Source organism: Eumetopias jubatus, unplaced genomic scaffold (genome assembly GCF_037043125.1).
Source record: "Eumetopias jubatus isolate StellerSeaLion01/CBP00866 unplaced genomic scaffold, mEumJub1_p1.0 scaffold_12, whole genome shotgun sequence".
Taxonomy (NCBI): domain Eukaryota; kingdom Metazoa; phylum Chordata; class Mammalia; order Carnivora; family Otariidae; genus Eumetopias; species Eumetopias jubatus.
Genome location: NW_028274818.1, coordinates 4,989,399 through 5,013,157, shown reverse-complemented (window position 1 = coordinate 5,013,157; position 23,759 = coordinate 4,989,399). Strand labels below are relative to the sequence as shown.

At 48.8% G+C, this 23,759-nt stretch overlaps 1 protein-coding gene and 1 pseudogene across 1 annotated transcript; both read right to left on the bottom strand.

The window, feature by feature from the left end:
* Positions 1 to 2,259: 2,259 nt before the first annotated feature.
* Positions 2,260 to 2,504, bottom strand: LOC114199110 (cytochrome c oxidase subunit 6B1 pseudogene; annotated as a pseudogene).
* Positions 2,505 to 20,345: 17,841 nt separating this feature from the next.
* On the bottom strand, positions 20,346 to 20,753 carry NHLH1 (nescient helix-loop-helix 1). The gene has a single exon (XM_028090885.1). The coding sequence runs from the start codon at positions 20,745 to 20,747 to the stop codon at positions 20,346 to 20,348; it is 402 nt and encodes a 133-aa protein (XP_027946686.1). The 5' UTR covers positions 20,748 to 20,753.
* Between the last annotated feature and the right edge of the window lie 3,006 nt (positions 20,754 to 23,759).

Below are 23,759 nucleotides of genomic sequence, written 5' to 3'. Positions count from 1 at the left end.
TTTCCAGCATCCTGCTGGACATTTTAACTTGGCTCTTCTTTGGGTGTAATAGGTTTAAAGGGAACACATTACCTTCCCTCCACCCCCCGCTCCCTTGGCTTATTCAGACCTTTCTCACTTCCAAACTTGTATCATACCCTTCCAATGTATCTTCCCCTCCACGGCCAGTGTGCTTTTTCCGAGAAAGAGAAATCAGACGGTCACTCACTTGCCTAAAACAATCCAATGGTTCCCCACTGTCAAGGGGTGAAGTCAAGACTTCTTGGCACTCTGTGTGAGGGCCTTGAGTAACTGACTCACCCTCCCCTACAGCCCTCTCTCCTGTTACTTCCTGCGCATTCAAAGCCCCAGTCTTCAACATGCATACATTCAAACTATCCTCAGGTATGGGCTGTTCTGCCAAGTTGGGACTCTGTTACTGCCTCCCTCTACCTTCATATGGTGTTTCCCTTGCCTGAAATGTCATCCCTCTCCTTCTCTGCTCAGAAAGTTCTGTTCATCCCTCCAGACTCAGCTGTGGTCTCCTCTTTGAGGCCTCCCCAACTTGCCCAAGCAAAGTTAGATGCCCCTCCCTCCCCCAGAGGGCCTCCTTTGTGCTTCCAGATCTCTGCATTTTATGACATTGTATGGTAATTTCTCATTTACATATCTGTCTGCCCAGCTGGTCTGTGAGTTTCTGAAGTGGGAGAAACAGTGCTTTATTTATTTTCTAAAGGCAGAGCTTCGCTCAGTGAACGGCACACAACAGCAAATGTTTGTCTAGTGGAACAGAACAGAGAAGAGCCTGAGAGGAAATAAACTGGAATAGTTGATGTTAAAAGAATCTACTTGTAATTAATAAAAGAATGACATTTTGAGACTGGAAGTGATCATTCTCTATTTTACAGATGAGGAAAAGGTACAGAGCAGGTAACACATTGCCCCCGATCATACAGCAAGTTTGTGGCAGCACCAGAGCTCGAACCTAGGTCTCCTGATTTTTTTTTTCCCTTGGGGGGTGGGGAGAGGCAGAGGGAGAGGGAGAGAGAGAATCTTAAGCAGGCTCCACACCCAGCGTGGAGCCTGATGCAGGGCTTGAGCTCACGACCCTGAGATTATGACCTGAGCCAGAATCAAGAGTTGGACCCTTAACTGACTGAGCCACCCAGGCACCCTAGGTCTCTTGACTTCTTGTTCAGTAGTCTGTCAACTGCACTACATTAACTGAACATCCGATGTCTCGTTTGAAATAAAGATACAAGGCAGCCACTCTTAGCTTTTTGTGGACTGTTGCTGTCTTTGAGACTTTAATGAAAGCTACAGGTTTCCCCAAGAAAAAACACACATAGAATTTCACATCCATTTTCAGGGGGTACAGGGAGTTAGTCCCTGTGTGAAAGATGGTGTGAAGGAAGACGAATCTAGAAATGGAGAGACCAGTGAGAAGGCTAATGCAGTAGTTGAGGGGAGAGAGAGAGAGAAAAAGAGAGAGAGAGCACAAGAATGAGAGCAAGCAAATGCTGGCTCCAAGACCAGGGGGATAGAAAGGAAAGTTCAAATTGGAGAGGTGACCTGGGGCGGGGGGGGATGGATAGAGTTGAGGAACAAAGAGGCACTTAAGATGACTCAGAGGCTTCTGGTATAGATATTAAGGAAAATGGTGATGCCACACATCAAATTATGGGCTTCTGAGAGAGAGTAGGTTTGAAGGCAAATAATGTGTTTGATTTGACAGGTGGCTTAGATATCTGCAGGCCATCAGGGTGGGGGTGTCCATAGGAAGCTGGCAACAGCATACGTACCCTCCACATCTTCTCCTGCCACTTTTCTTCTGACCATCTGCATAATCCATTTTCTGCTGAACCACACACATACTTTCCTGTCTCCATCCCCTTTGCTCATCTTATTCCGTCAAGATGGCGTGCCTCCCATCCACCATCACCCTGATCCAAAATATTTCAAGGTCCAGATCAAATGACATTTTCTCTATCTTTTTTAAAAGAGAAGGTGGTCAATTTAATAACATAGAACAAAACAAAACAGAAAAAAAACAATCACCCTGAAGCCCCTCTTACTGGTCAAGGTATTAATTCCCACCACAGCTTCTTACCCTATCATCTGGCTCTTTTACACATAGACAGTCTTACACTTTTCCAACAAGTATTTATTATTATTTAAGCCATGATTCAAGATCACGGGGTGGGGATCACCATGTGCCCAGGTCCCCCTTTGCCACCCTGGGAGAAGGATGGAGGATAGGGGAGGGGGGGTGGAGCCAGTTCAGATCTTCCCAGGAAATATGCTTTCAGCCCAGCAGTCGTCCCAGGCTGACACCCAGGGTATGGGGTAGAGGGACTTGTATTCACACACAGAGACATCACCCGTTTAGCAATCGCTGCCTTCTCATGGTGGTGGAAGTCCAGGTAGTTCTGCCAGCAGTTCCTAGTCTGGTTCTGGTTGGGGAAGTGGCTGTCAAAAGGGGCAGTCTGGTAGTTCTTGATTTTGGTCTTGAGGTCTTCTGCCATGGTGCTGACTCTAAAGACATCCCTGCAGCACCTCAGAGCTCAATGTGACCCTCAGCAAAGATGCCAGAGTTGGACGACAAGCAGAATTAAGACCTGATATTTTCTCTATCAAGCCATTCCTGACACCACCAGTTTAATCTGCAAAATCCCAAGTCTTTCTCCATATTTTCTATTTTGAATTTCAGTTATTTACATTATTGAGAAAAAGGCAGAAAAGAAGGGAGAAAAAAAGGACAGATGGTACAAATAGATGACAAATAGCAAGATGGAAAATTTAAACCCAACTATGTCAATAATCACATTAAATGTAAATAATCTAAACACACCAATTAGGAGCGCCTGGGTGGCTCAGTTGGTTAAGTGTCTGCCTTTGGCTCAGGTCATGATCCCAGGGTCCTGGGATTGAGCCCCACATTGGGCTCGTCTGCTTCTCCCTCTGCCTCTCCCCCTGGCTGTGCTCTCCCTCTCACTCACTCACTCTCTCAAATAAATAAATAAAATCTTAAAAAAATAAACACACCAATTAAAGGACAGAGCTTGTCAGATTGGATTGTAAAAGCAATACCTAACTATATGCTGCCTACAAGAAATCCCTTTCACTATATAAAGACATGAATAAGTTAAAGGTAAAAGGATGGCAAAATATATATCATGCTAACACTAATAAAAATAAAGTTGGGGGCGCCTGGGTGGCTCAGTTGGTTAGGCGACTGCCTTCGGCTCAGGTCATGATCCTGGAGTTCCAGAATCGAGTCCCACATCGGGCTCCCTGCTCAGCAGGGAGTCTGCTTCTCCTTCTAACCCTCTTCCCTCTCATGCTCTCTATCTCTCATTCTCTCTCTCTCAAATAAATGAATAAAATCTTTAAAAAAAAATGTTGCTGTGCACTTTAAAAAAAATAAAGTTGGAATGGCTATATTAAAACTAGATAGAGTAGATTTAAGGGCAAAGAGTATTACTAGGAATAAAGAAGGTCATTTCATAATGATAAACCTGTCAATTCATCAGGAAAACATAACAATCTGAGGGGCACCTAGCTGGCTGAGTTGGTAGAGCATGGGACTCTTGATCTTGAGGTTGTGAGTTCAAGCCCCACATTGGATGTAGAGATTGCTTTAAAATAAAATCTTTAAAAAAAAAAAAGACATAACACATTTTGAGTATTTATGTACCCAATAACAGAGATGCAAAGTACACAAAGCAAAAATTGATAGAACTATAAGGAGAAATGGATGAATCTGTGATTATAACCAGAAATGACAATACTTATATCTCAGTAATTGATAGGACAAGTGAACAAAAAATCAGTAAAGGTATTTAAGGACTTGACCAATACTATCAATTAACTTGACCAAAATTGACATTTATGGAACATTCCACTCAATAATGGCAGGATACACATTCTTTTCAAGTGTGCATGGAACATTTGCCAAGATAGACCATATCTTAGGCCATAAAAAGAAGTCTTGGTAAATTTATTTATTTATTTATTTATTTATTTATTTATTTATTTATTCATGAGAGAGAGAGAGAGAGAGGCAGAGGGAGAAGCAGGCTCCCAAGGAGCAGGGAGCCCGATGCGGGACTCGATCCCAGGACCCTGGGATCATGACCTGAGCCGAAGGCAGATGCTTAACCATCTGAGCCACCCAGGCGCCCAAGTCTTGGTAAATTTAAAAGGGATGCGATCTGGGGTGCCTGACTGGCTCAGTCGGTAGAGCGTGTAATTCTTGATCTCAGAGTTGTGAGTTTGAACCCCATGTTGGATGTAGAGATTACTTAAAAATAAAATCTTTTAAAAATAAATAAGTAAGTAAATAAATAAATAAATGGAATGAAATCATACAAAATATATTCTCTGACCACAGTGGTATTAAATTGTATGTCAATAATAGAAGGGTATCTGGAAAATCCCCCAAATACTTGGAAACTAAACAACACTGTTCTAAATAATTCATGGGTAAAAGAAGAAATCAAAGAGAACATTTAAATTTTTGAACTGAATGAAAATTAAGAACCAAAAGCTGGTTCTGTGAGAAGAGAAGAAAAATAGATAAATCTAGCCAGACTTATCAAACAAGCAAGAAAAAACCATAAGTGATTAATATCAGGAATAAGAGAGACTACATCACTACAGATTCTAAAGATACTAAAAGAATAAAAGGAGAATTTATGCAAAACATTTGACAGCTTAGGTTGATTGTAAAAGCCCCTTGAAAATAATAAAATAGGGGTGCCTGGGTAGCTCAGATGGTTAAGTGTCTGCCTTTGGCTCAGGTCATGATCCCAGGGTCCTGGGATCGAGCCCTGCATTGGGCTCCCTGCTCAGCGGGCAGTCTGCTTCTCCCCCTCCCTCTGCTGCTCCCCTTGCTCATGCTCTCTCTCTCTCTCTCTCTCTGTATCTCTGTGTCTCGAATGAATAAATAAATAAAATCTTTTAAAAAAAGAAAATAATAAAATATCAAACTCACTCAAGAAGAAATAGATCACCTATATTACCCTATAGCTATTAAGCAGATTGAATTGTAGTTAAAAATCTTCCCACAAAGGGGTGCCTGGATGGCTCAGTTGGCCTTTGGCTCAGGCCATGAGCTCAGGGTCCTGGGATCAAGCCCTGTATCGGGCTTCCCTGCTCAGCAGCGAATCTGCTTCTCCCTCTCCCTCTGCCTCTCCACTCCCGCCGCTTGTGTTCTCGCTGGTGCTTTCTCAAATAAATAAATAAAACCTTAAAAAACAAAATGAAACAAACAAACACTTTCCCACAAAGGAAACACCAGACCTAAATAGCTTTACTGGTGAATTCTACTAAACATTTAAGAAAAAAAGATATAATACCAATTTCACACAAACTCTTTCAGAAAATTGAAGCATAGGGAATACGTCCCAACTCATTATACATAGCCGACATTACTCTAACGCCAGAATGAGACAAAGACATTACAAGAAAACTATAGACCAATGCTGCATATGAATATAGATGCAAAAACCCTTAATAACATTTTAGTAAATCAAATCCAACATTATATAAAAAGGATAGTACATCATGACCAAAAATGCAAAGTGGAGTAAACATCTGAAACACTGAAAACATTTCTAACAATCAAAAAAGAAAAGACAAAAAGAAAAGAAAACATGATCATCTTAACATCTATCAAAAACACATTTGACAAAAATCCAATATAAGTTGCTGATTAAAAAAAGTCTCAAGAAATTTGGAATAGAAGGAAACTTCTTCAACCACATAAAGGCATCTACACACACACACACAAATACAATAACATCATGTAAAAACATCATAGTAAAAGATTGAATGCTTTCCTCCTAAAATCAGGAATAAGGCAAGGATATCTGCTCTCACCACTGTTCTTCAGCATTATACTGGAGGCTTTAGCCTGTGCAATAAGGCAAGAAAGATAAATAATGGCATCCAGATTGGAAAGGAGGAAGTAAAATTGTTTTTTTACTTTATTTTTTTTAAAGATTTTTATTTATTTATTTGACAGAGAGCAGGAGAGAGAGCTGGAAAGAGCACAAGCAGGGGGAGCAACAGAGGGAGAGGGAGAAGAAGCAGGCTCCCACCCAGGTGGCCTGAAGTAAAATTGTTTTTATTCAGAGATGACATAATCATCTATACAGAAAATTCAATGAGATCTACAAAAAAGTTACTAGATCTAACAGCTGAGGTTAGCACGCTTTCAGGATATAAGATCAATATGCAGAAATCAATTGTGTTCCTACCTACTAGTTGCATTAGTTTCCCTTGGCTGCCATAACAGTCTCACAGACTGGGATGGCTTAAAAACAGCAGAAATTTATTCTTTCACGTTCTGGTTGCTGGAAGTCTGGTACCAAGATATTGGTAGGGCATGCTCTCACTGAAGGATCTAGGGGAGAATCCCTCCTTGCCTCTTTTAGCTTCCAGTGTCTTCTGGCAATCCAAGTGTTCCTTGGCTTGTAAATGCATCACTCCAATTTCTACCTCCATTGTCTTTTCCCTGTGGGTTGTTTTTTTTTTAAGATTTTATTTATTTGACAGAGAGAGTTAACACAGAGAGTGGGAGAAGCAGGCTTCCCGTGGAGCAGGGAGTCCGATGTGGGGCTCGATCCCAGGACCCTGGGATCATGACCTGAGCTGAAGGTAGATGTTTTAACAACTGAGCCACCCAGGCACCCCTCCCTGTGGGTTTTTATATCATTTTCCCTCTGTGCATGTCTGTGTCCAAGTTTTCTTATAAGGACACCAATCTTAGTGGATTGAGGGCCCACCCTACTCCAGTATGACCTCATCTTAACTTGGATTATATCTGCAAAGACCCTACTTCCAAATAAGATTACATTCATGGGTACCACAGATTAGGACTTCAATATATATCTTGGGGGCCCACAATTTAATCCAAAACACTAGCAATGAACACTCAAAAGTTAAATTTAAAAATATTATTGATTATAGCATCAAAAAAACCATAAAATACTTAGGGATAAATCTGACAAAAGATGTGCACTGAAAACTCCAAAACATTGCTCAGATAAGTGAAAAAAGACCTAAATAGGGGAGCCTGGGTGCTCAGTCAGTTGAGCATCGGACTTTTGATTTCAGCTCAGGTCATGCTATCAGGGTCGTGAGACTGAGCCCTGCCTCTGGCTCTGTGCTGAGCAGGGAGTCTGGTTGGGATTGTCTCTCTGCCTCTCCTTCTCCCTCTGCCCCTCCCCATGCCTGCTTGTGCTCTTTCAAAAAAAAAAAAAAAAAACGAAAGAAAGAAAGAAAAAGACCTAAATAAATGGCAAGATATATATTACCCATGGATTGGAAGACTCAGTATTATTAAGACTTCAATTTCCCCAAATTGATCTAAACATTTAATGTAGTCCCAAACAAAATCACAGCAATGTTGATTGAAAATGGCGATCTGATTCTAAGCATCATATGGAAATGCAAAGGGCCTAGAGCAGCCAAAACAACTTTGAAAAAGAAGAATACAGCAGAAAGGCTTGTATAAATTCAAGATTTATTTCAAAGCTACTGTAATTAAGATAGTATGGTATAGACATAAAAAAAAGACAAATAGAGCAGTGGAGCAGAATAGAGAGTTCATAAGTACATCCACATACATATGGTCAGTCGATTTTTGACAACCGTGCAAAGGCAATGCAGCAGAGAAGGGACAGTTTTTTCAATATAGGACAGTTGGGTAACTACATGCCAAAAAAATAAAAGAAGAGGAAGAGGAGGGCATCAATCCCTACCTGGCATCACACACAAAAATTAACTCAAAATTGATCACAAAATTAAATGTAAGACATAACTTCCGGAAGAAAACATAGGAGAAAATCTTTGCAACTTTCAGCTAAGCAAAGATTTCTCAAATATGACACTAAAAGCATGATCCACAAAAGATGGTTAATCTTAAAAATAAAAGTCAGTTATACCACCAGCCCCCCAAAAATGGGTTTATTCAATAACAGAGAATTGAAATTCAGGACATGCAAACATGGCAAAATCATAGGCAAACCCAACAAAGAGGAAAGTCATTTTATGGAGAAGAAGGAAGTTGAGGGGTGCCTGGGTGGCTCAGATGGGTTGAGTGTCTCCTCAGCTCATGATCTCAGGGTCCTGGGATTGAGCTCCGTGTCCTGCATTGGGCTCCCAGCTCAGCCGGGAGCCTGCTTCTCCCTCTCCCTCTCCCGACCGTCCACCCCTCCTTCGTGAATGCTCTTTCTCTGCTTCAAATGAATAAATAAAATCTTTTTTAAAAGAGAGAGAGAGAAGGGCGCCTGGGTGGCTCAGATGGTTAAGCGTCTGCCTTTGGCTCAGGTCATGATCCCAGGGTCCTGGGATTGAGTCCCGCATCGGGCTCCCTGCTCCTTGGGAGCCTGCTTCTCCCTCTGCTTCTCTCTCTCTCTCTCCCCCCGCCCCCGTCTCTCATGAATAAATGAATAAAATCTTAAAAAAAAGAGAGAGAGAGAGAGAGAAGAGGGAAGTTGGGAGAGGTGGTTTTGAATCAAAGTCTGTGGAAGGAAAGAAAGAGTTGAGGGTGATGAGGGTCACACATTGGCTGCGTCGCAGGGATGGCTGATTTCTTGTAGAAGATTCAATGTACATCTTTTCCTGTTGGGACTTGTCATTGATAATTCTTTCCCATTGATGATTCTTCTGCTGGGATCTGTAATTGTCAATTCTTCCAGCATTTGACATTGAGTAATATGGCTCCCCCTTCTAGCCTCTGGATTCCACTCTAATAAAGTTTCCCTTTATTAATTTTCACAAAATATAAAATGATAAATTCGACTTTACCAAAATTGAGAACTTCTGTTTTCAAAAGACACTTTTAAGAAGTGAAAAGACAAGTCACAGACTGGGGGAAATATTTGCATATTGCATATTGCATAAAGAACTTGTATTAGATTATATAAAGAACTCTCAAAACTAAAAAAAGAAAAGAAAGAAAAAGAAATAATATATAACTATGTTGCAAATGAAAGAAAATTGTTCTTTCAATAAAGAAAAGACAGACTGTTCCATAAATGGTATTAGGATAACTGGGTAACTATTTGGGAAAAATAAACTTGGATTCTTATCTCATTTAAGGTAAACAACATTACCACCAAAGCAATAATAATACTTTAAGTATTAGAGGACAGTGTGAAAGAAGATTCCTAAGTGAAGTAAGCATTGCTAAGAGTCATTCAAAGGTAAGGAAGATACTGAGAAAGCAGGGCCTGTGGCTTCTCCTGTCTCAATTCTTGGAGCATCACAAATTCTTGGTTTTGGTCAATTGCAACTTGTCATTTGCACTTGGACCACCTCCTGGAGCACACCCTTCTCCTTCTGACAGAGATGGAGATAATGCAACACCTGTTGGCTGAACAGCCATTCATGCATTAGGTAGTTTCATCTCTGCAGCACCAGTCATAATTATTTCAAAACAAGTTTTGTGGCTTTTGTCTTTATAAGCCTGCACTCCCCTCTCAAAATTAGGAGCACGATTACAATTTCGGTCAACTCCCAGCTTTGTGCCTTGGGAATTACAATCCCTAAGACCCCAAATGCATGCTTTTGGTTGCTTTATAGACTCTCCACTTGGTTGACAAAAGCCATGGAGTTTTTTCTTCTTTTTCTTTCTTTCTTTTATGATCTTGAAGCAGGGAAGTCCAAGGCCCAAAATACAGAAGCCATAGAAGAAAAGATTATAAATTTGACCCAATAAAAATGTCTGCATGGCAAAAGACTCACTATCCATAATCCTACAGATCCTACAATGCTATAATGCTAGAGATCATACAATCAGTTGGAAAATTCCCCCAAAATCAGACCAAACAGGAAACAAATACCTATCGCTACAACTACATCAGCAGCAAAATTTAGAAGTTGGTGAGTGTCAAGTGCTCATGAGGTGGTGGGAAACAGGATAATCCTGGGCTGCTGCTGTAGTCTAAACTATTAGTTTCTGTAGCACATTTTAGAAGTGTCTAATAAACTGAATATGTGTATAGTCTCTAATCTGGTTCCATTCCTAGGATAACGTTACAAAAATAACCCTACAAAGGATACATAAAATGACATATTCAAGGAAATTCATTGCAGCAAAAAAAAAATTGGGAAACAACCTTGTATATTAAATACATGGTAGAGTGTGCACAAGATATATGTAGATAAAAAGAATAACCGAGGGGCGCCTGGGTGGCTCAGTCGGTTAAGTGTCTGCCTTCAGCTCAGGTCATGATCCCAGGGTCCTGGGATCCAGTCCCAGGTCCCTCCATCCCTCCTTCCAGGCTCCTTGCTCAGCGGGGAGCCTGCTTCTCCCTCCCTCTCTGCTGCTCCCCTTGCTTGTACTCGGTCTCTCTCTGTCAAATAAATAAAATCTTTTTTAAAAAAATTCAAAGGTATATTCTTTTTAATACAGCAGTTCCATTTCTAAGACTACCCTCCAAAAATGCTCACATAAGTGCACAAATATGTATGCATAGAAAGATGGGGTACACTGCAGCATATTATTCATAACAAAAGATTGGAATTACCCTAAATGTCCATCAGCAGGAGGATGGTTATATGAATTACAATACATATGTCCTAGTGAGAAGTTTAAAAAGTGAAGTTATTCGGGCGCCTGGGTGGCTCAGATGGTTAAGCGTCTGCCTTCGGCTCAGGTCATGGTCCCAGGGGCCTGGGATCGAGTCCCGCGTCGGGCTCCCTGCTTAGTGGGGAAGCCTCCTTCTCCCTCTGCTTCCTGTCTCTGTCTCTCATGAATAAATAAAGAAAAAATTTTTTAAAAAAGTGAAGTTATTCTATATGTACAGATATAAAAAGATGTTTATAATGTATTAAAGAAACAGTAAGTAGCAGTACATATTAAGTTAAACTAAGTCTAATGGTCAATGTACAATATAATTTTAAATGCATGCATTTATACATTTCTATATATTTGCAAAAACTGAAGAAGTCTGAAAGGATACAGACCAAATGGTTAATATGAATTACTTTTGGGGAGGGATGTGCAATTCATACCTATACAATTGGTATGTAGGGGTCATACATTTACTTTTTTTTTTTTTTAAGTAGGTTCTACACCCAGCATGGAGCCCAATGTAGGGCTTGAACTCACGACCCTGAGATCAAGACCTGAGCTGAGATCAAGAGTTAGATGCTTAACTGACTGAGCCACTCAGGGTGCCCACCCTTTAACTCTGTGTAATTTAGTATTATTTGAATTTGTTATGATAGGCATATCTTACTTTGGTACTTTCTGAAACACTTTTTCAAAATGAGAAATCCGGGGCTCGCTCTCTCTCCATCTCAAAATAGATCGATAGATGATAGATCGCTAGATGAATAGATAGAGAGATAGAATAAGAAATCCTACGGTTTCCAGTGAAGTGAAAAGATAAGACAAAGCTTCTGGAGGGAAATAACTTATGAGAAACCCATCTGAAATGTCAAACGGACTAGAATATATGAACAAATACGTATTCTCAAGGCAAAACGGTAACAGGTGGTGGGGCGCCTGGCAAGCTTAGCCGGTACAGCGTGTGACTCTTGATCTTCGAGTTGTGAGTTCCAGCCTCACGTCGGGTGTAGAGATTACTTAAAAATAAAATCTTTTAAAAAATTTTTAAAAATAAAAATAAAACGGCAACAGGTGGATGTTGGGAGGACAGTTCAGCAAATTGAAGAGGAAGGTAATAAAAACAATAATTTCCTAATATAACCACCATTTATTGAACATTGTTATGCACTAGCATTGGGGTAAGGGCTTTGCATGCTATCTCTGATGAGGAAACAGATGCTCAGAGACATTTCAAGTAATTCAACCCCACGTCACACTAAAACCCACATGAGAGTTGATAGATGATTTCAGTAGACCTCAATGTGGGGAGGGCAATCACAGAGATATGCATGGAAAGCTAAGGGGCACAGGAGGTGCCGAACTTGGGGCTATAGGAAGGCACACCACGTCAGGAGGTGTCCCGGAGGAGAAGACGTCTGCATTGTGTTGAAGGATGATTAGTACTTACATAGGTGAAGTAGGAGGAGGAACCATATGGAGTGTGCCAGAGAGTTTGGGACTCGGACTCGTTAGAGCACAAAGTGAGAAGGTGGGGCCGACAGACTAGCAGGAGCTGCACCCTGAAAGGACTTCCATGCCATGTTGAGGAATTTGGATTTTATTTGAGAAATAATGGGGAGCCATTAAAAGAATTTGAGTATAGACCTGTTCCGATTAGACTTGCCTTTTGGGTGGGCCACTCTGATGGCAGTCTGGAGGGCAGATTTAAGGGGAGGAAGCCAAGAGGCAAGGAGGCCAGTGCAGGAAAGTGGGGGTAGACTGGTGGAAATAGAGAAACAGCTCAGAGACATGATTAGAAGTTAGGATGGATAGGGCGCCTGGGTGGCTCAGTTGGTTAAGCGACTGCCTTCGGCTCAGGTCATGATCCTGGAGTCCTGGGATCGAGTCCCGCATCGGGCTCCCTGCTCGGCGGGGAGTCTGCTTCTCCCTCTGACCCTCCCTCCTCTCATGTGCTCGCTCTCTCTCATTCTCTCTCTCAAATAAATAAATAAAATCTTAAAAAAAAAGTTAGGATGGACAGACGATGATGGATCGGCGATGGCAGGGGAGGGACAGAAGCATGACAGCCAGGGCAACTGACTGCGGAGGGTGCCATTTATTCATGTGAGGAACACCCAGGGAAAGGTGGGGTTGAGAGAGGAGAGGAGAGGGAGGCCTGTTTGGGGTTACGGAGTCGCAGATTTCTGGGAGACGTCCCAGTAAAAAGGTCCAGCTGTTCGACGAAAACCCAGAGCAACTTCCTTCCGGACTACACCACGGAAAGCTCCTCCATGCGTTTGTCCCACTCTCCCTGGGATGTCCCCACTATGGCCACCGTGCCCCCACAGTTCCCTGCACGTCTCTCCTCCTCTGTGGTCTATTTTGGAAGGGAGCACCTCTGTCCATCCAGGCTCCCATGCCGGACCCCTGGGCGCCCATCTCTAGCCCACTGTGTTTAACCCATCACCCAGCCCTACTGAATCTAGTTTAAGTAGCTTTCCCCAGTCTGTCTTCTCTTCTCCATTCCCTCTGCCACTGCTTCAGTACAGACTCTTGTCTGCCCTGGCTGACCTTGCCCTAGCCTTGCCTATGACCTTGCCTATGAACTTGCCATAGCTTCCTAAAACTGTTCCCGCACAGATCTGAGCCCTAGCTCGTCTCTCTCCACAACTACTCCCACAGTGACGTGTCTACAATGTCCATTTGATGGCGTGTATCTGCCCTACTAGGGAACGGCCGTCCCCTCTGCTACGTGGCCACATAGGGAGCGTGACACCCGGGACCTGTCCTGACCCACCCCGGCTTACCTCTCCAGGACGCTCTCCTCCACTCTTGTGCCCCACTAGCCCCTTGCGTCTTACATGCCAACAAAGCACACTGCTTAGAGAACCTCTTGTTCCGTGCCTTGTACTTACAGTGCTTCCTACTCGGAATATCAGGGCTTCGCTGGGGTTCTCTGGGAAACGGATTCTCAGGCAGGAGAGCCCTCTCAGGTGCGCTCTTGGGAACACCTGTGAGGTGTAAGAGAGGCTGCAGGGAGCAGAGGGGGGAGCTGAAATGCGATGCTCTGGGCATCACGGGGCGGGGGGGGGGGCGGTCTCAAGCAGAGCCGGCCCTTCTTGGCTGCCGGGCACAGGGACTCTGTAACCCCACAACCAGTCCTTGCACGCAGACTGCCCTAGGGAGGGAGCACGACCTCACACAAGGCAGCTGTCTTCCTCCAGAGGCAGCTCCTGAGGAGCGACTCCGCTGCAGCTTGGGAAGTGAGTGCCCCTGTCCAGAGAAGGAGGAGATTTGTGAAGGGGGTTCCTGGCAGCCCACCACAGAATTGTCTGCAAGCACCTATGCAGACCCGGCCAGCCCCCGCTGTTTTCAAAGCCCGGCTCGGATGTGACCTGCTCCCGCCCTCAGCAGCACGGCCCCTGAGCCCATCCTTCTCCTTGGCGGGACTGCAGTCCTTGCATGTGCTTTCCCCTCTCAGGGGGGTGGTGTGTTTACACATCTGTCTCCCTACACGCCCTCCCTGTCGGACAGCCTGGTATTTCAGCACCTAGAACGGTGTCTGGCCCACCCTGGCTATTAGTAAATGTATAGTGCATTGAATAAAAGGGGATTGACTCATGAAGGAGGTTAGCCACAAGGTAATAAAAGAAGGTGGGAGGTTCCATGCCAGTAAGGACGAGAGGGAGGTAGGTGGCTCTGGGTTCAGGGCCACCCCAGTCATCTCCAGCCACTTGGGCGTCAAGCCCGAGGCCCCACTTAGGAGGCTTAAGAATCCCGCGTAAAGCCGGAGCGAGGCTCTCAGCTTGGTCCAAATGAGGCAAGAGCCACCAAAAGACTGTCGCCTGCAGGTGGCCACGTGGCTGGTGGAAGGGAGAGGTGTACGGTGGAGGGAAGGAGAGGAAATGAAGCCACTTCTAGCGCTCCCCCATACGTGAAAGCCAGCACTCAGACTCCCACATAAAAAAGGACATAGAGGGCGCCTGGGTGGCTCAGATGGTTAAGCGTCTGCCTTCGGCTCAGGTCATGATCCCAGGGTCCTGGGATCGAGTCCCGCATCGGGCTCCCTGCTCCTTGGGAGCCTGCTTCTCCCTCTGCTTCTCTCTCTCTCTCTCTCTCTCTCTCCCCACCTCTGTCGCTCATGAATAAATAAATAAAATCATTAAAAAAAAAAAAAGACTGCAACATCCTTTAAAAAAAAAAAAAAAAGGACATAGAAACAAGCACACATACGTTCTCCTGGACAGCGGCACAGAAGCAGGCGAGCACCCCAGAGACAGAATACACACACACACACACACACACACACACACGGACACACACACACACGGACACACACACACACGGACACACACACACATACACACGGACACACACACACGGACACACACACACGGACACACACACACACGGACACACAGCAAATGAAATGGACACAGGCAGGAAAACAATCCATCTGGAAATGATACAGCATTAACATACATAAATGAAACACCCACGAGTTCTAGACCGTAGTCATCCCCAGTCAGCAAACCCCCCCCATGCACCTTCCAGAAACTCTGACAAGAACAGAATTCTGGATCGCAGCTCCCACCACATCTCCCTCACCTTTTGTCCCCCTCTGGAGGGACCTCTCCCAGTTTGGTGGCGGCTCCCGCCCGAGAGGGAAGTGAGACGGCTCCGCCGGGCGCCGGCAGGGGGCAGTGTTCAACAAGCGATCATCAGAGCGGCTCCGCGAACCTTGCTTAAGTGCGGACCCGGGAGGAGGACCGAGAGCCAGAGGTCCTTCCACCCACACCGCGTTCTCATCTCTACCCACCGACCCTCCCAGGCTCTCCCTCCTCTCCTGCTTCTAAGCTCCCCACCCCTTCTCAGCTGCAGGGTCTCCTTGATGGGTGTAGCAGATCTCATAGTTCAGCTTTTCCCCACTTTCCAGGGAAGACGGAGGTAAGGGACCTCCCTTTCGGGGCTCGCCATAGCCTCTCGTCCCCTTCCACTCTGTCTTGGTTTCCAAGGTTGTCAGGACTCTGAGTTTTCGGTTGGACCCCTGTAAGTTCATGCCTGGGAACCCACCTGAGGGGTTGGCTCCAGGGCCCCCTCTTGGGGGATGCTGCACCCTCACTGGCACCACTGGCATGGCCAGTGGCTCTGGTTAGGTGTCAGGCCCCTTCACTGCCTTGGCCTGGCACCTTGTACAGTGCACAGACTGTACAACAGTATGGGTTGGCCCTGCTACTAACTGCTCCTCACTGTGCCATTTAGCGGGCATTCATCATGCTGAGCACTGCCGGCATGATCTCATTTCATGCTCAGAACACCATTATGAGGCAGGTCTTGATCCTGAGACCCAGGGAGCGCGTGTGGTTTGCTTGTTATGGCGCCACGAGTGAAGGTGAATATGGAACTTGGACTCAGGTCCTCTGGCTGCCAGCCGCCGGCTCTCTGTCCCCTCCATCCCAAAACTGCCTCCCTTCTCCCCCACTCCCGCTCCACTTGCTTCCTTCTTCTCTCCCCGAACCAGCCTTCGAGGGCTGTGGCCTTCTGTCCACTTCTTTCTTCTCTACACAGGCTTCGCCCAGACTTCGGGGGCTCAGGAAAGGACGCAAGCAAGTGAGCAAACAAGAGGCAGAAAGATGGAGGGAGGGGAGGTCCAGCTAGAGGCAGAAGAGGAGGCACAGGCAGACCCTGCGTGGGGGATGGAGAAGGAAGGGAGGTGAGCAAGAGGAGGGAGAGGAAGCCCCGTGCCCAGCCTGGAAAGGGGCATGGCAGGGCCTCCATTGTGTGGCACAAAGGGGCCATATGCCTGGCAGCCTACACAGAGTGTATGTGTGTGTGTGTGCATGTGTGTGTGTGTATGTGTGTGTGTGTGTGTGTGTGTGTGTGAAGGCAGGAGGAGTGGCTAAGAGCTTCCCCTCCACTCTCAAGCCCCTGGGGCCTGCTGGGGGCTCTGCCACCAGGGGTGGGCTGTGCTGAGAAAGGGGCATGGACAGTTGGAAGGGGCTGGCAGGGGTGAGGAGGAAGTTGGAGGAGGAAAGGGGGTTGGAGGAGGAAGGGGGGGTGAGGTGCTCAAGTCCGACTCGTGCCAGGTGCCCCCCCCCAGCCGGTCGCCCAGCCCACTGGCCCACCTGGTGGGTTTTGGAGGACATAGAATGAGGGCCCCAGATGCCTCCTCTCCTGACATTCTGTCCCTCCCTCCCTTGGTGTTAGCTCCGAGCTCCCACTTTCCCTCAGTCCTCAGCCTGGGGACTTGGGTCTCCCAGACGGTCCCCTCTCCCAGCGCCCTGCCCCCTGTCCCCTCCCCTCCTCCTCCCCACCTCCAGCTTCTCCAGTCCTGGTCCTGTGGTGCAGAGCGGCAGCCGAGGCCAATTGATTATCTGAAGAAATTTGGAGCTAGCAGAACAGCTGCGGCTGGCCCCCCCTCCCCACCCCCAGGCCCTGAGGGATCCCTGAGCAGAGGGGCCCAGTAACCCCTTCTGCTTTCCAGCAGGGCAAAGTGACAAGGGGGGAGGCAGGGAGCTCCGAGGGCCAGGGCTGCTGTGCAGGGGAAGGCACCGAGCTCCAGGGTCAGGAATGGAGAACACGGTTCTAACCCCAGTCCACCAACGTGGGTGAGTCACATGCCCTTTGTGGACGGTGGCTTACCTGCCTTCAGAACAAAGGTGTTGGATCCGGTGACGGCCATGCTCCCTTCCAGCTCCAGCCCTATAGTCCTCAGGTTCTCCCTGGTCTCTGTGCAGCCCTCCCTCCTGCCAGGCTCTGGGCAGAGCACATTTCCTCTAACGCAGATGGGGAAGGGAAGATGTGTGTGGGTTTCTCCCTGTCTAACTTGAACCCCCCTTGCCGCTGATGTCAGGGATGAAAACAGCACCTTCAGAGTCCAGACATGTCTCAGCATTTCCCTCCCACTGCTTGCCTGCAGACTTCCCAGAGGGCCTCCAGTTTGGAAAGGATCTTTGAGTTTACCTAGCCAGTGTTCCAGGGAGGCAGGAATGGACTCGCTGGTTTCTGTCTGTGGTCCATGCTCCAGCCCATCTATTCGGATTCCTCCTCCTCGAGGCAGGCACTTCCGTTGCTGGACAGCTCCAGGTGTTGAAAGGTTTTCCTTAGAGTTAAAATCTGTTGCCTGTAACTTCCCCCTACTGGTCCTGGTTCTGCTTCCCCGGGGCCGCGCAGCGTGTCTTGTTTTTGTTTCTTCTCTCAGTATTTGAAGCTAAGGACCATATCGCCCCCCGAGCTTGCTCTTGTGAAGACACATAGCCTCAGTTTTTCAGCTATTCCTTCTGCAAAGTTGTCTCCAGACCTTTTGCCTTCTTGGCCACAAAACTGAATACTCTCTGGTTTACTGGGGTTCTTGTTAAAATAAGAAGAGTCCCACAGAGTCTCACCTGGCAGGCTGGGTCATTTCAGGGAAGTGGGGTGTTGGCATTACAGGATGTAAAGGACCTAGGTTTGAACTTTACTTCTGCCCCCCGACTAGCTGTGTGACCTTGGGCAAGGCCCCCCTCATCGCTGGGCTTTAGTGTCCTCATCTATAAATTGACTGTAGGGTCTCTTCCAGGAGTCCTTGGATATTCTTTCAGAGCTCCTTTTTATCCCTTTCCCTTTCCTGAGTCCCAGGTTGTCCATCATGTTCTCCCCCATATCCTCAGGTTGCGGAACACAAAGTGGGCCAAGAACAAACTGCAATGAATGCTGACCCAGCTCAGAGACAACAATGAGGAGAGACAGACTGTATGTCATGGCTTTTCCCAGCAGCATGGACCTACAGACACATGTGTTACTTGGGTTCCCCTGGGAACTCAAGCTCTTCCTCAGGCCCAGAGAGAGCAGAGCAGAAGCACAATGCCAGAGGGGTCAGAAAGTGTCGCTCAATGAACACCAAGATGGAGGTACCTGGGACTCTCGGTGGGCAGGTCTGGGACCGGTGTGTTACACCTTTCCCTGCGCCTCTTTACTCTGTGGCCCCTCCCTCTCTCTCTTTGGGTACCCACCACACTGAGCTCTCATAGCCCCATCAGAAGAGCCTTCAAAGCCTAGGACCCTCCATGCCTAGGCCAGCTTCTCAACCCAACCGAATGATCCACAGCCATACCTGGTGCTAGAACGAGGTCACTTTAATTTTTCTTTTCGTATGAAATCAGAAATGCAATGGGAGGGGATCACACACAGGACACAGGACACAGACGCCGGGGGGCCCGCTGTTGGGGCTATTAGGAAGAAGTGCGAGGTCATGGGAGAGGGCTAGAGAGAGAAAAGAGGCAGGCAGGACTGGGGTGCGACTGTCTGGGGGTGGAGAGAGCTACAGAAGGGTCCAGGAGCCCTGGAGCTGGGGGAAGGGCACCATCCCAGAGGACTGGGTGTCCGGACAGATGGATCTAAGGAAGGGATATGGGTATGGTGAGCAGGGAGGATCTCCCCACACACCTGGAGCTTGCAGAAGGAGTAAGAAAGGGAAAGGAGTAACCGGGGAGGAAGCAAGAGAGACCCAGCTAGGACTGCCAGGAGCCCCCTCGCTCTACCCCAAAGTGCACAACTAGGCAATAAATAGTAATATTTATAAATAAATAAGTAAATAAATAGATGAATAAATAAATAAATACGTAAATAAATAATATCCTTGTAGAGCGCGGAGTCTGGTGTCGGGGAGGAGGGAGCATGGGAAGGGCCGTGAGCTCACTTCTGCACCTGCCCTCTGGCCCTTCATTCCACTGCTGACCCTGGGCTGCCGTCAGCAGAGGGGGGCTAAGCAACATGTGGGGGGAAGTGCAGAGAGCCTGGGAGTCGGGAGCGGGGTGGCGGTTGTCTTCCCTTGCTGAAGCCAAGCTTAAGGAAGGAGAAAAAAAATCTATCTATAATGAACTGGCCCTAGGTCCAAGAGAGCTGAGCATTCCCAGAGGGTAGGAATAGAGCCTCCCCGCTGCATCTGAGGGAGGAAGGCGGGTGGGTTTTGCACATTTTCCCAGTGGGCTGGGATGGAGGAAGCAGATGTGCGATCTGGCTCACCCACTGCCTGGGCCCTCTGCTGATTCTCTGGGCTGGGTCTGGGGCCATCATCCCCTCCTCCAGGATCTAGATCGATTACCCTTTCAACAGCTGCACACAGAGAGGGAGAAAACTGGGATGCTGGGTGGGAGGGGGCGGGGAGCTTAGAGAGGGCAAGGCACTCACTACCAAGTAAGATCGAGGTCCGTCTGTGCTGAGCCTCAGGAACGAGAGAAAACAGGTAGCGTTTTTCCCGGATTCCCGCTGCTAGGACTCCCCTGGCAGGAGCTGTCTCAGGAGCCCCGTGCCTGGCCGCGCCTGGCCCTCGGGCCACCGGTGCTGGGCCGAGATGTCTGAGAAGAAGCCCCCCTTGCACTCGGAGCCCAGGCTTCCCCCTTCCCCTGACGATGCCCCCTCCCCCCCCGGGGGGGGGGCAGGAGACGCTGGAAACAGGATGGGAGACAGACAGGATCTGGGGTCTCCGAAAATTTGGTCTTGGGGGTAGAAGAGGCAGCAGCCCTTGAGAGAGCTAGGGGGGCCGCTTAGGAACCCCCGCAAGAACTGTACACCGACCACCCAGGCAAACATTTCTGACCAGCTGGGCCCCAACCACAAACGGTGGGAGGCACATGAGATTCGCCCGGGGCGGGGGTGCGGGGTCGGTAAGAAGAGGTGGGGCTCCCGCTATAGCCGCCAGCCAGCAAGCACCTGCGGAGGGCAGCCTGCCTGCGCCCCGGGGCCTGCGCGACTCCGTGCGGGGGTGCAGGGGCGGGGGAGAGGGGCCGGGGGACTCCCGCGAGGCCGGAGGCAGGCCCCGTCAGACGTCCAGCACGTGGTTCAGGTAGGAGATGTAGCAGATGGCCAGGCGCAGGATCTCGATCTTGGACAGCTTCTTGTCGGGGGGCAGCGTGGGCAGCAGCTTGCGCAGCTCGGCGAAGGCCAGGTTGAAGGCTTCCACGCGGATTCGCTCTCGCGTGGCGTGGGCCGTGCGGTACTTGGCCGTGGCCCGGCGCCGGCGCCGCCGCTCCTCCCGGCTCAGGTGCTGCAGGTCTTTCCGGCCGGGCTCTCCGGGCTCCAGGCCCCGGGCCTGGCCCCCTCCGGGACCCCCAGGCCCAGCCCCGTCGGGGCCCGCCCCGCCCCCGCAGTCGCTGAAGCCTGACTCGGTCTCGGAGTGGGTGGGAGGTATGTCCAGCTCCACCGTGTCTGAGTTGAGCATCATGATGGAAGCCCCGTGCCCTGCGAGATCAGGATCTCCTCCCCACCCCTCCCTCTGGGAGCCGGCAAGCTGTTGGTGGGAGGGGCAGGAAGGGCCTGGGGGAGTGGGGTCTGCCACTGAGCTGAGGAGGTCAGAGCCACTTCAAGGTCCCATGGTCAGGGTTCCAGTGCGGAGCCTGGAGGAGAGAAGAAGAAATTGATTGGGGCGGAGGGAGGAATTAGGGGACAGCTCGGAGATGGGGAGGGCAAGAGGAAGGTCGGAGATGCGTTGGGAGCAGGGAGGTGCTATGGGGGGGGAGAACAGCAGAAACATGGGGAGGGGTGGCGGTCTGGGAGAGACAGGCAGGCGGACAGGCGGACAGGAAGGAGTAGGGGGAAAGACGGAGCATCAGGAAAGGAGGAGGGGGGCGGGACGTAACCCAGCCGCAGGATTAAAGACCTGAAACTAGACAGCTCCTAGAAGAGAACACAGGGGAAGTCTTCCCGACGCTGGACTTGGCAGTCAGTGGTTTCTTGGATATGAGGCCAAAAGGAAGGCAACAAAGCAAAAAGGGACAAACGGGACTAGTCGAACTTGGAAACGTTTGTAAGTCAAAGACCACAATCAGAAGAGTGAAAAGGCAAGCCGTGGGGGAAGATACAGGCGAATCATATATCTGATGAGCGGTGAATATCCAGAATATTATACAGAACCCCCACAACAACGAAACATCGGATCCCTCAATTAAAAAATGGGCCAAGAACTTGAACAGACATTTCTCCAAGGATGATACACAGATGGCCAGCAGGCATGAAAAGATGCCCCCCATCACTCATCACCAGAGAAAAGCAAGTCAAAACCACAATGAGCTAAAACCTCACCCCCCCCCCCCCCCCCCCCGGTGAGGATGGCCACTGTCAAAACAAAAACAACACCAAATAACAGGTGTTGGTGAGGATGTGGAGTCCCTTGTGCCATGTTGGTGTGTTGGTGGGATTGCAAAATGGTGCAGTCACCATGGAAAGCCTAACGGAGGTCCCCCCAAATTTAAAAATAGAACGACCAGATGATCTAGCCATCCCACTTCTGGGTGGTATCCCCCCAAAATGGAAATCAGGACCTCAAAGAGATATCTGCACTTCCATGTTCAAAGAAGATATGGACACAAGCCAGACGTCCATCGACAGATGGCTGGATAAAGATTTGGCACATACAGTCGGGGGAATATTATTCAGCCTTAAAAAGGAAGGAAATCTTACCACGTGCTGCAGCATAGACGAAACTTGAGGACATTACACATAAATGAAATACAAGCCTGTCACAAAAAGACCCATATTGTATGATCCCACTTATATGAGGGATCTAAGCGGTCAACTTTAGAGAAACAAAGTACAATGGCAGTTGGGGGAAGTGGGGGGAAAGGGGAAGTGTTGTTCAAAGGGTGTAGAGTTTCAGATTTGAAAGAGGAAAAAGTTCTGCAGATCTGTTGCATCACTGTGTGAATATACTTAACGCTACTGAACCGTATGCTTAAAATGGTAAATTTTATGTTTGTGTTTTTTTAACCATAATAAAAATATCTTGTAATAATACAAAGAAAGAAAAAGAAAGCTGAGCAACACTGCAGTCACAGCTTCAAGAGAGGTTGGCCGTGCCTCAAAACCTTCCCCAGTTGTGATGGGACAGCCGCAAGCCCTGGCCCTGCCCTCTCCTCCCTCTCAGGGCCCCGCTCCAGCCTTACTGCCTCTCTTGGGGGGAGGGGGTGCACACGCGGGTTGCCCATTGCAGACTGGGCTGGGACATATGGAGCTCGGCACAGCTGCCCCGGCTCAGTCCCTGCCGGCCCCCCACCCCCCCAACACGACCACTGCAGACACCTGATCCTACCGCCCCGTCCACTAGAGTCAGGGCATGGTACCTCTTCTGGCCATGATGACCCTCCTCGGGGCCAGGGCCTTCCTCTAGCTCTATCCCCAACACCCTCAGCCGCGGGGCGCCATTCCCTGGTGCTTTGGGTGGCTCCACAAAGAAGAAGAGGGACAGGGGTCATCATCGGTTTCCCACTCGGGGTCCTCCCCCAACCGCCCATCTGCTCAGATACGGCCTGCAGGGGCAGGGACGTGGACAGCTTCTTGGGGACACCATTATGGGACTTGGCTAAGGGTGGTTTGTCCCCGGGACCAGAGGAGGTCAGGGTGAGGCAGCAAGGAAAGGTCTGGGAAAGGCTTGGCTTCGGAGGAGTGTTAGGGGGGAAGAGGGGACCGCTCCCCGGGAGCTCAGCGGGACCGAACCGCCTGAAACAGAACCACCGAGGCTCGCGTCCCTTCCTCACCAGCCTGGTTCTCCTGCCTGAGGGCCCCCCTCCCAGGGGTCACGACCCCCCCCCCACCTTGCCCCACCCCACTGCAGAGGAGGCAGGCTCAGAGGTAGTTGACAGATAGTTACTAATTGCTGGGGGGTGGCGGGTGCAAGGGTGTCCACATCTAACAGACACACACGCACAACCACCACACAAAACAGAAGGTGGTCAGTGCTGAAATTCAGAACACGCTCCACGTTCCGGACTCCGGAGGGACAAGAGGGGTGGCAACAGCGTGGGAGGCCCCGAAGTCGGCACCTTCCAGGACCAGGTTCCCACCCCTGGGCTTCAGGAGTTCAGCTGCACGTTCCTCCGAGCCCATCTATCAGCCCGCCGTCCCTCTGCCCCGTGTCCGTGTTCCTTCACCCCTGACGGCTCTGCCATACCCTCCCCTCCCCTCCCCTCCCCTCCCCTCCATGTGCTCCCAATCTGACCCCCGTCCCACCTCCACCGGGACCCGCCGTCCACCCCAGCTCCAGTCCTGGCAGCAGCTTCTATTTACCCGTGCAGTCCTCACCCCCAATCCACTTCTGGTCCCAAAGTTCCAGGCTCCAAGGATGAGGGAGAACAGCAATCCCAAGCATCGGGGGGTGGGACCTCCAGCCCCACTTCTGCCATGCTCCACCCGATGGAGAACAGACAGGCACAAAGAGTCCAAGGGGAGGAATGGGGAAGAG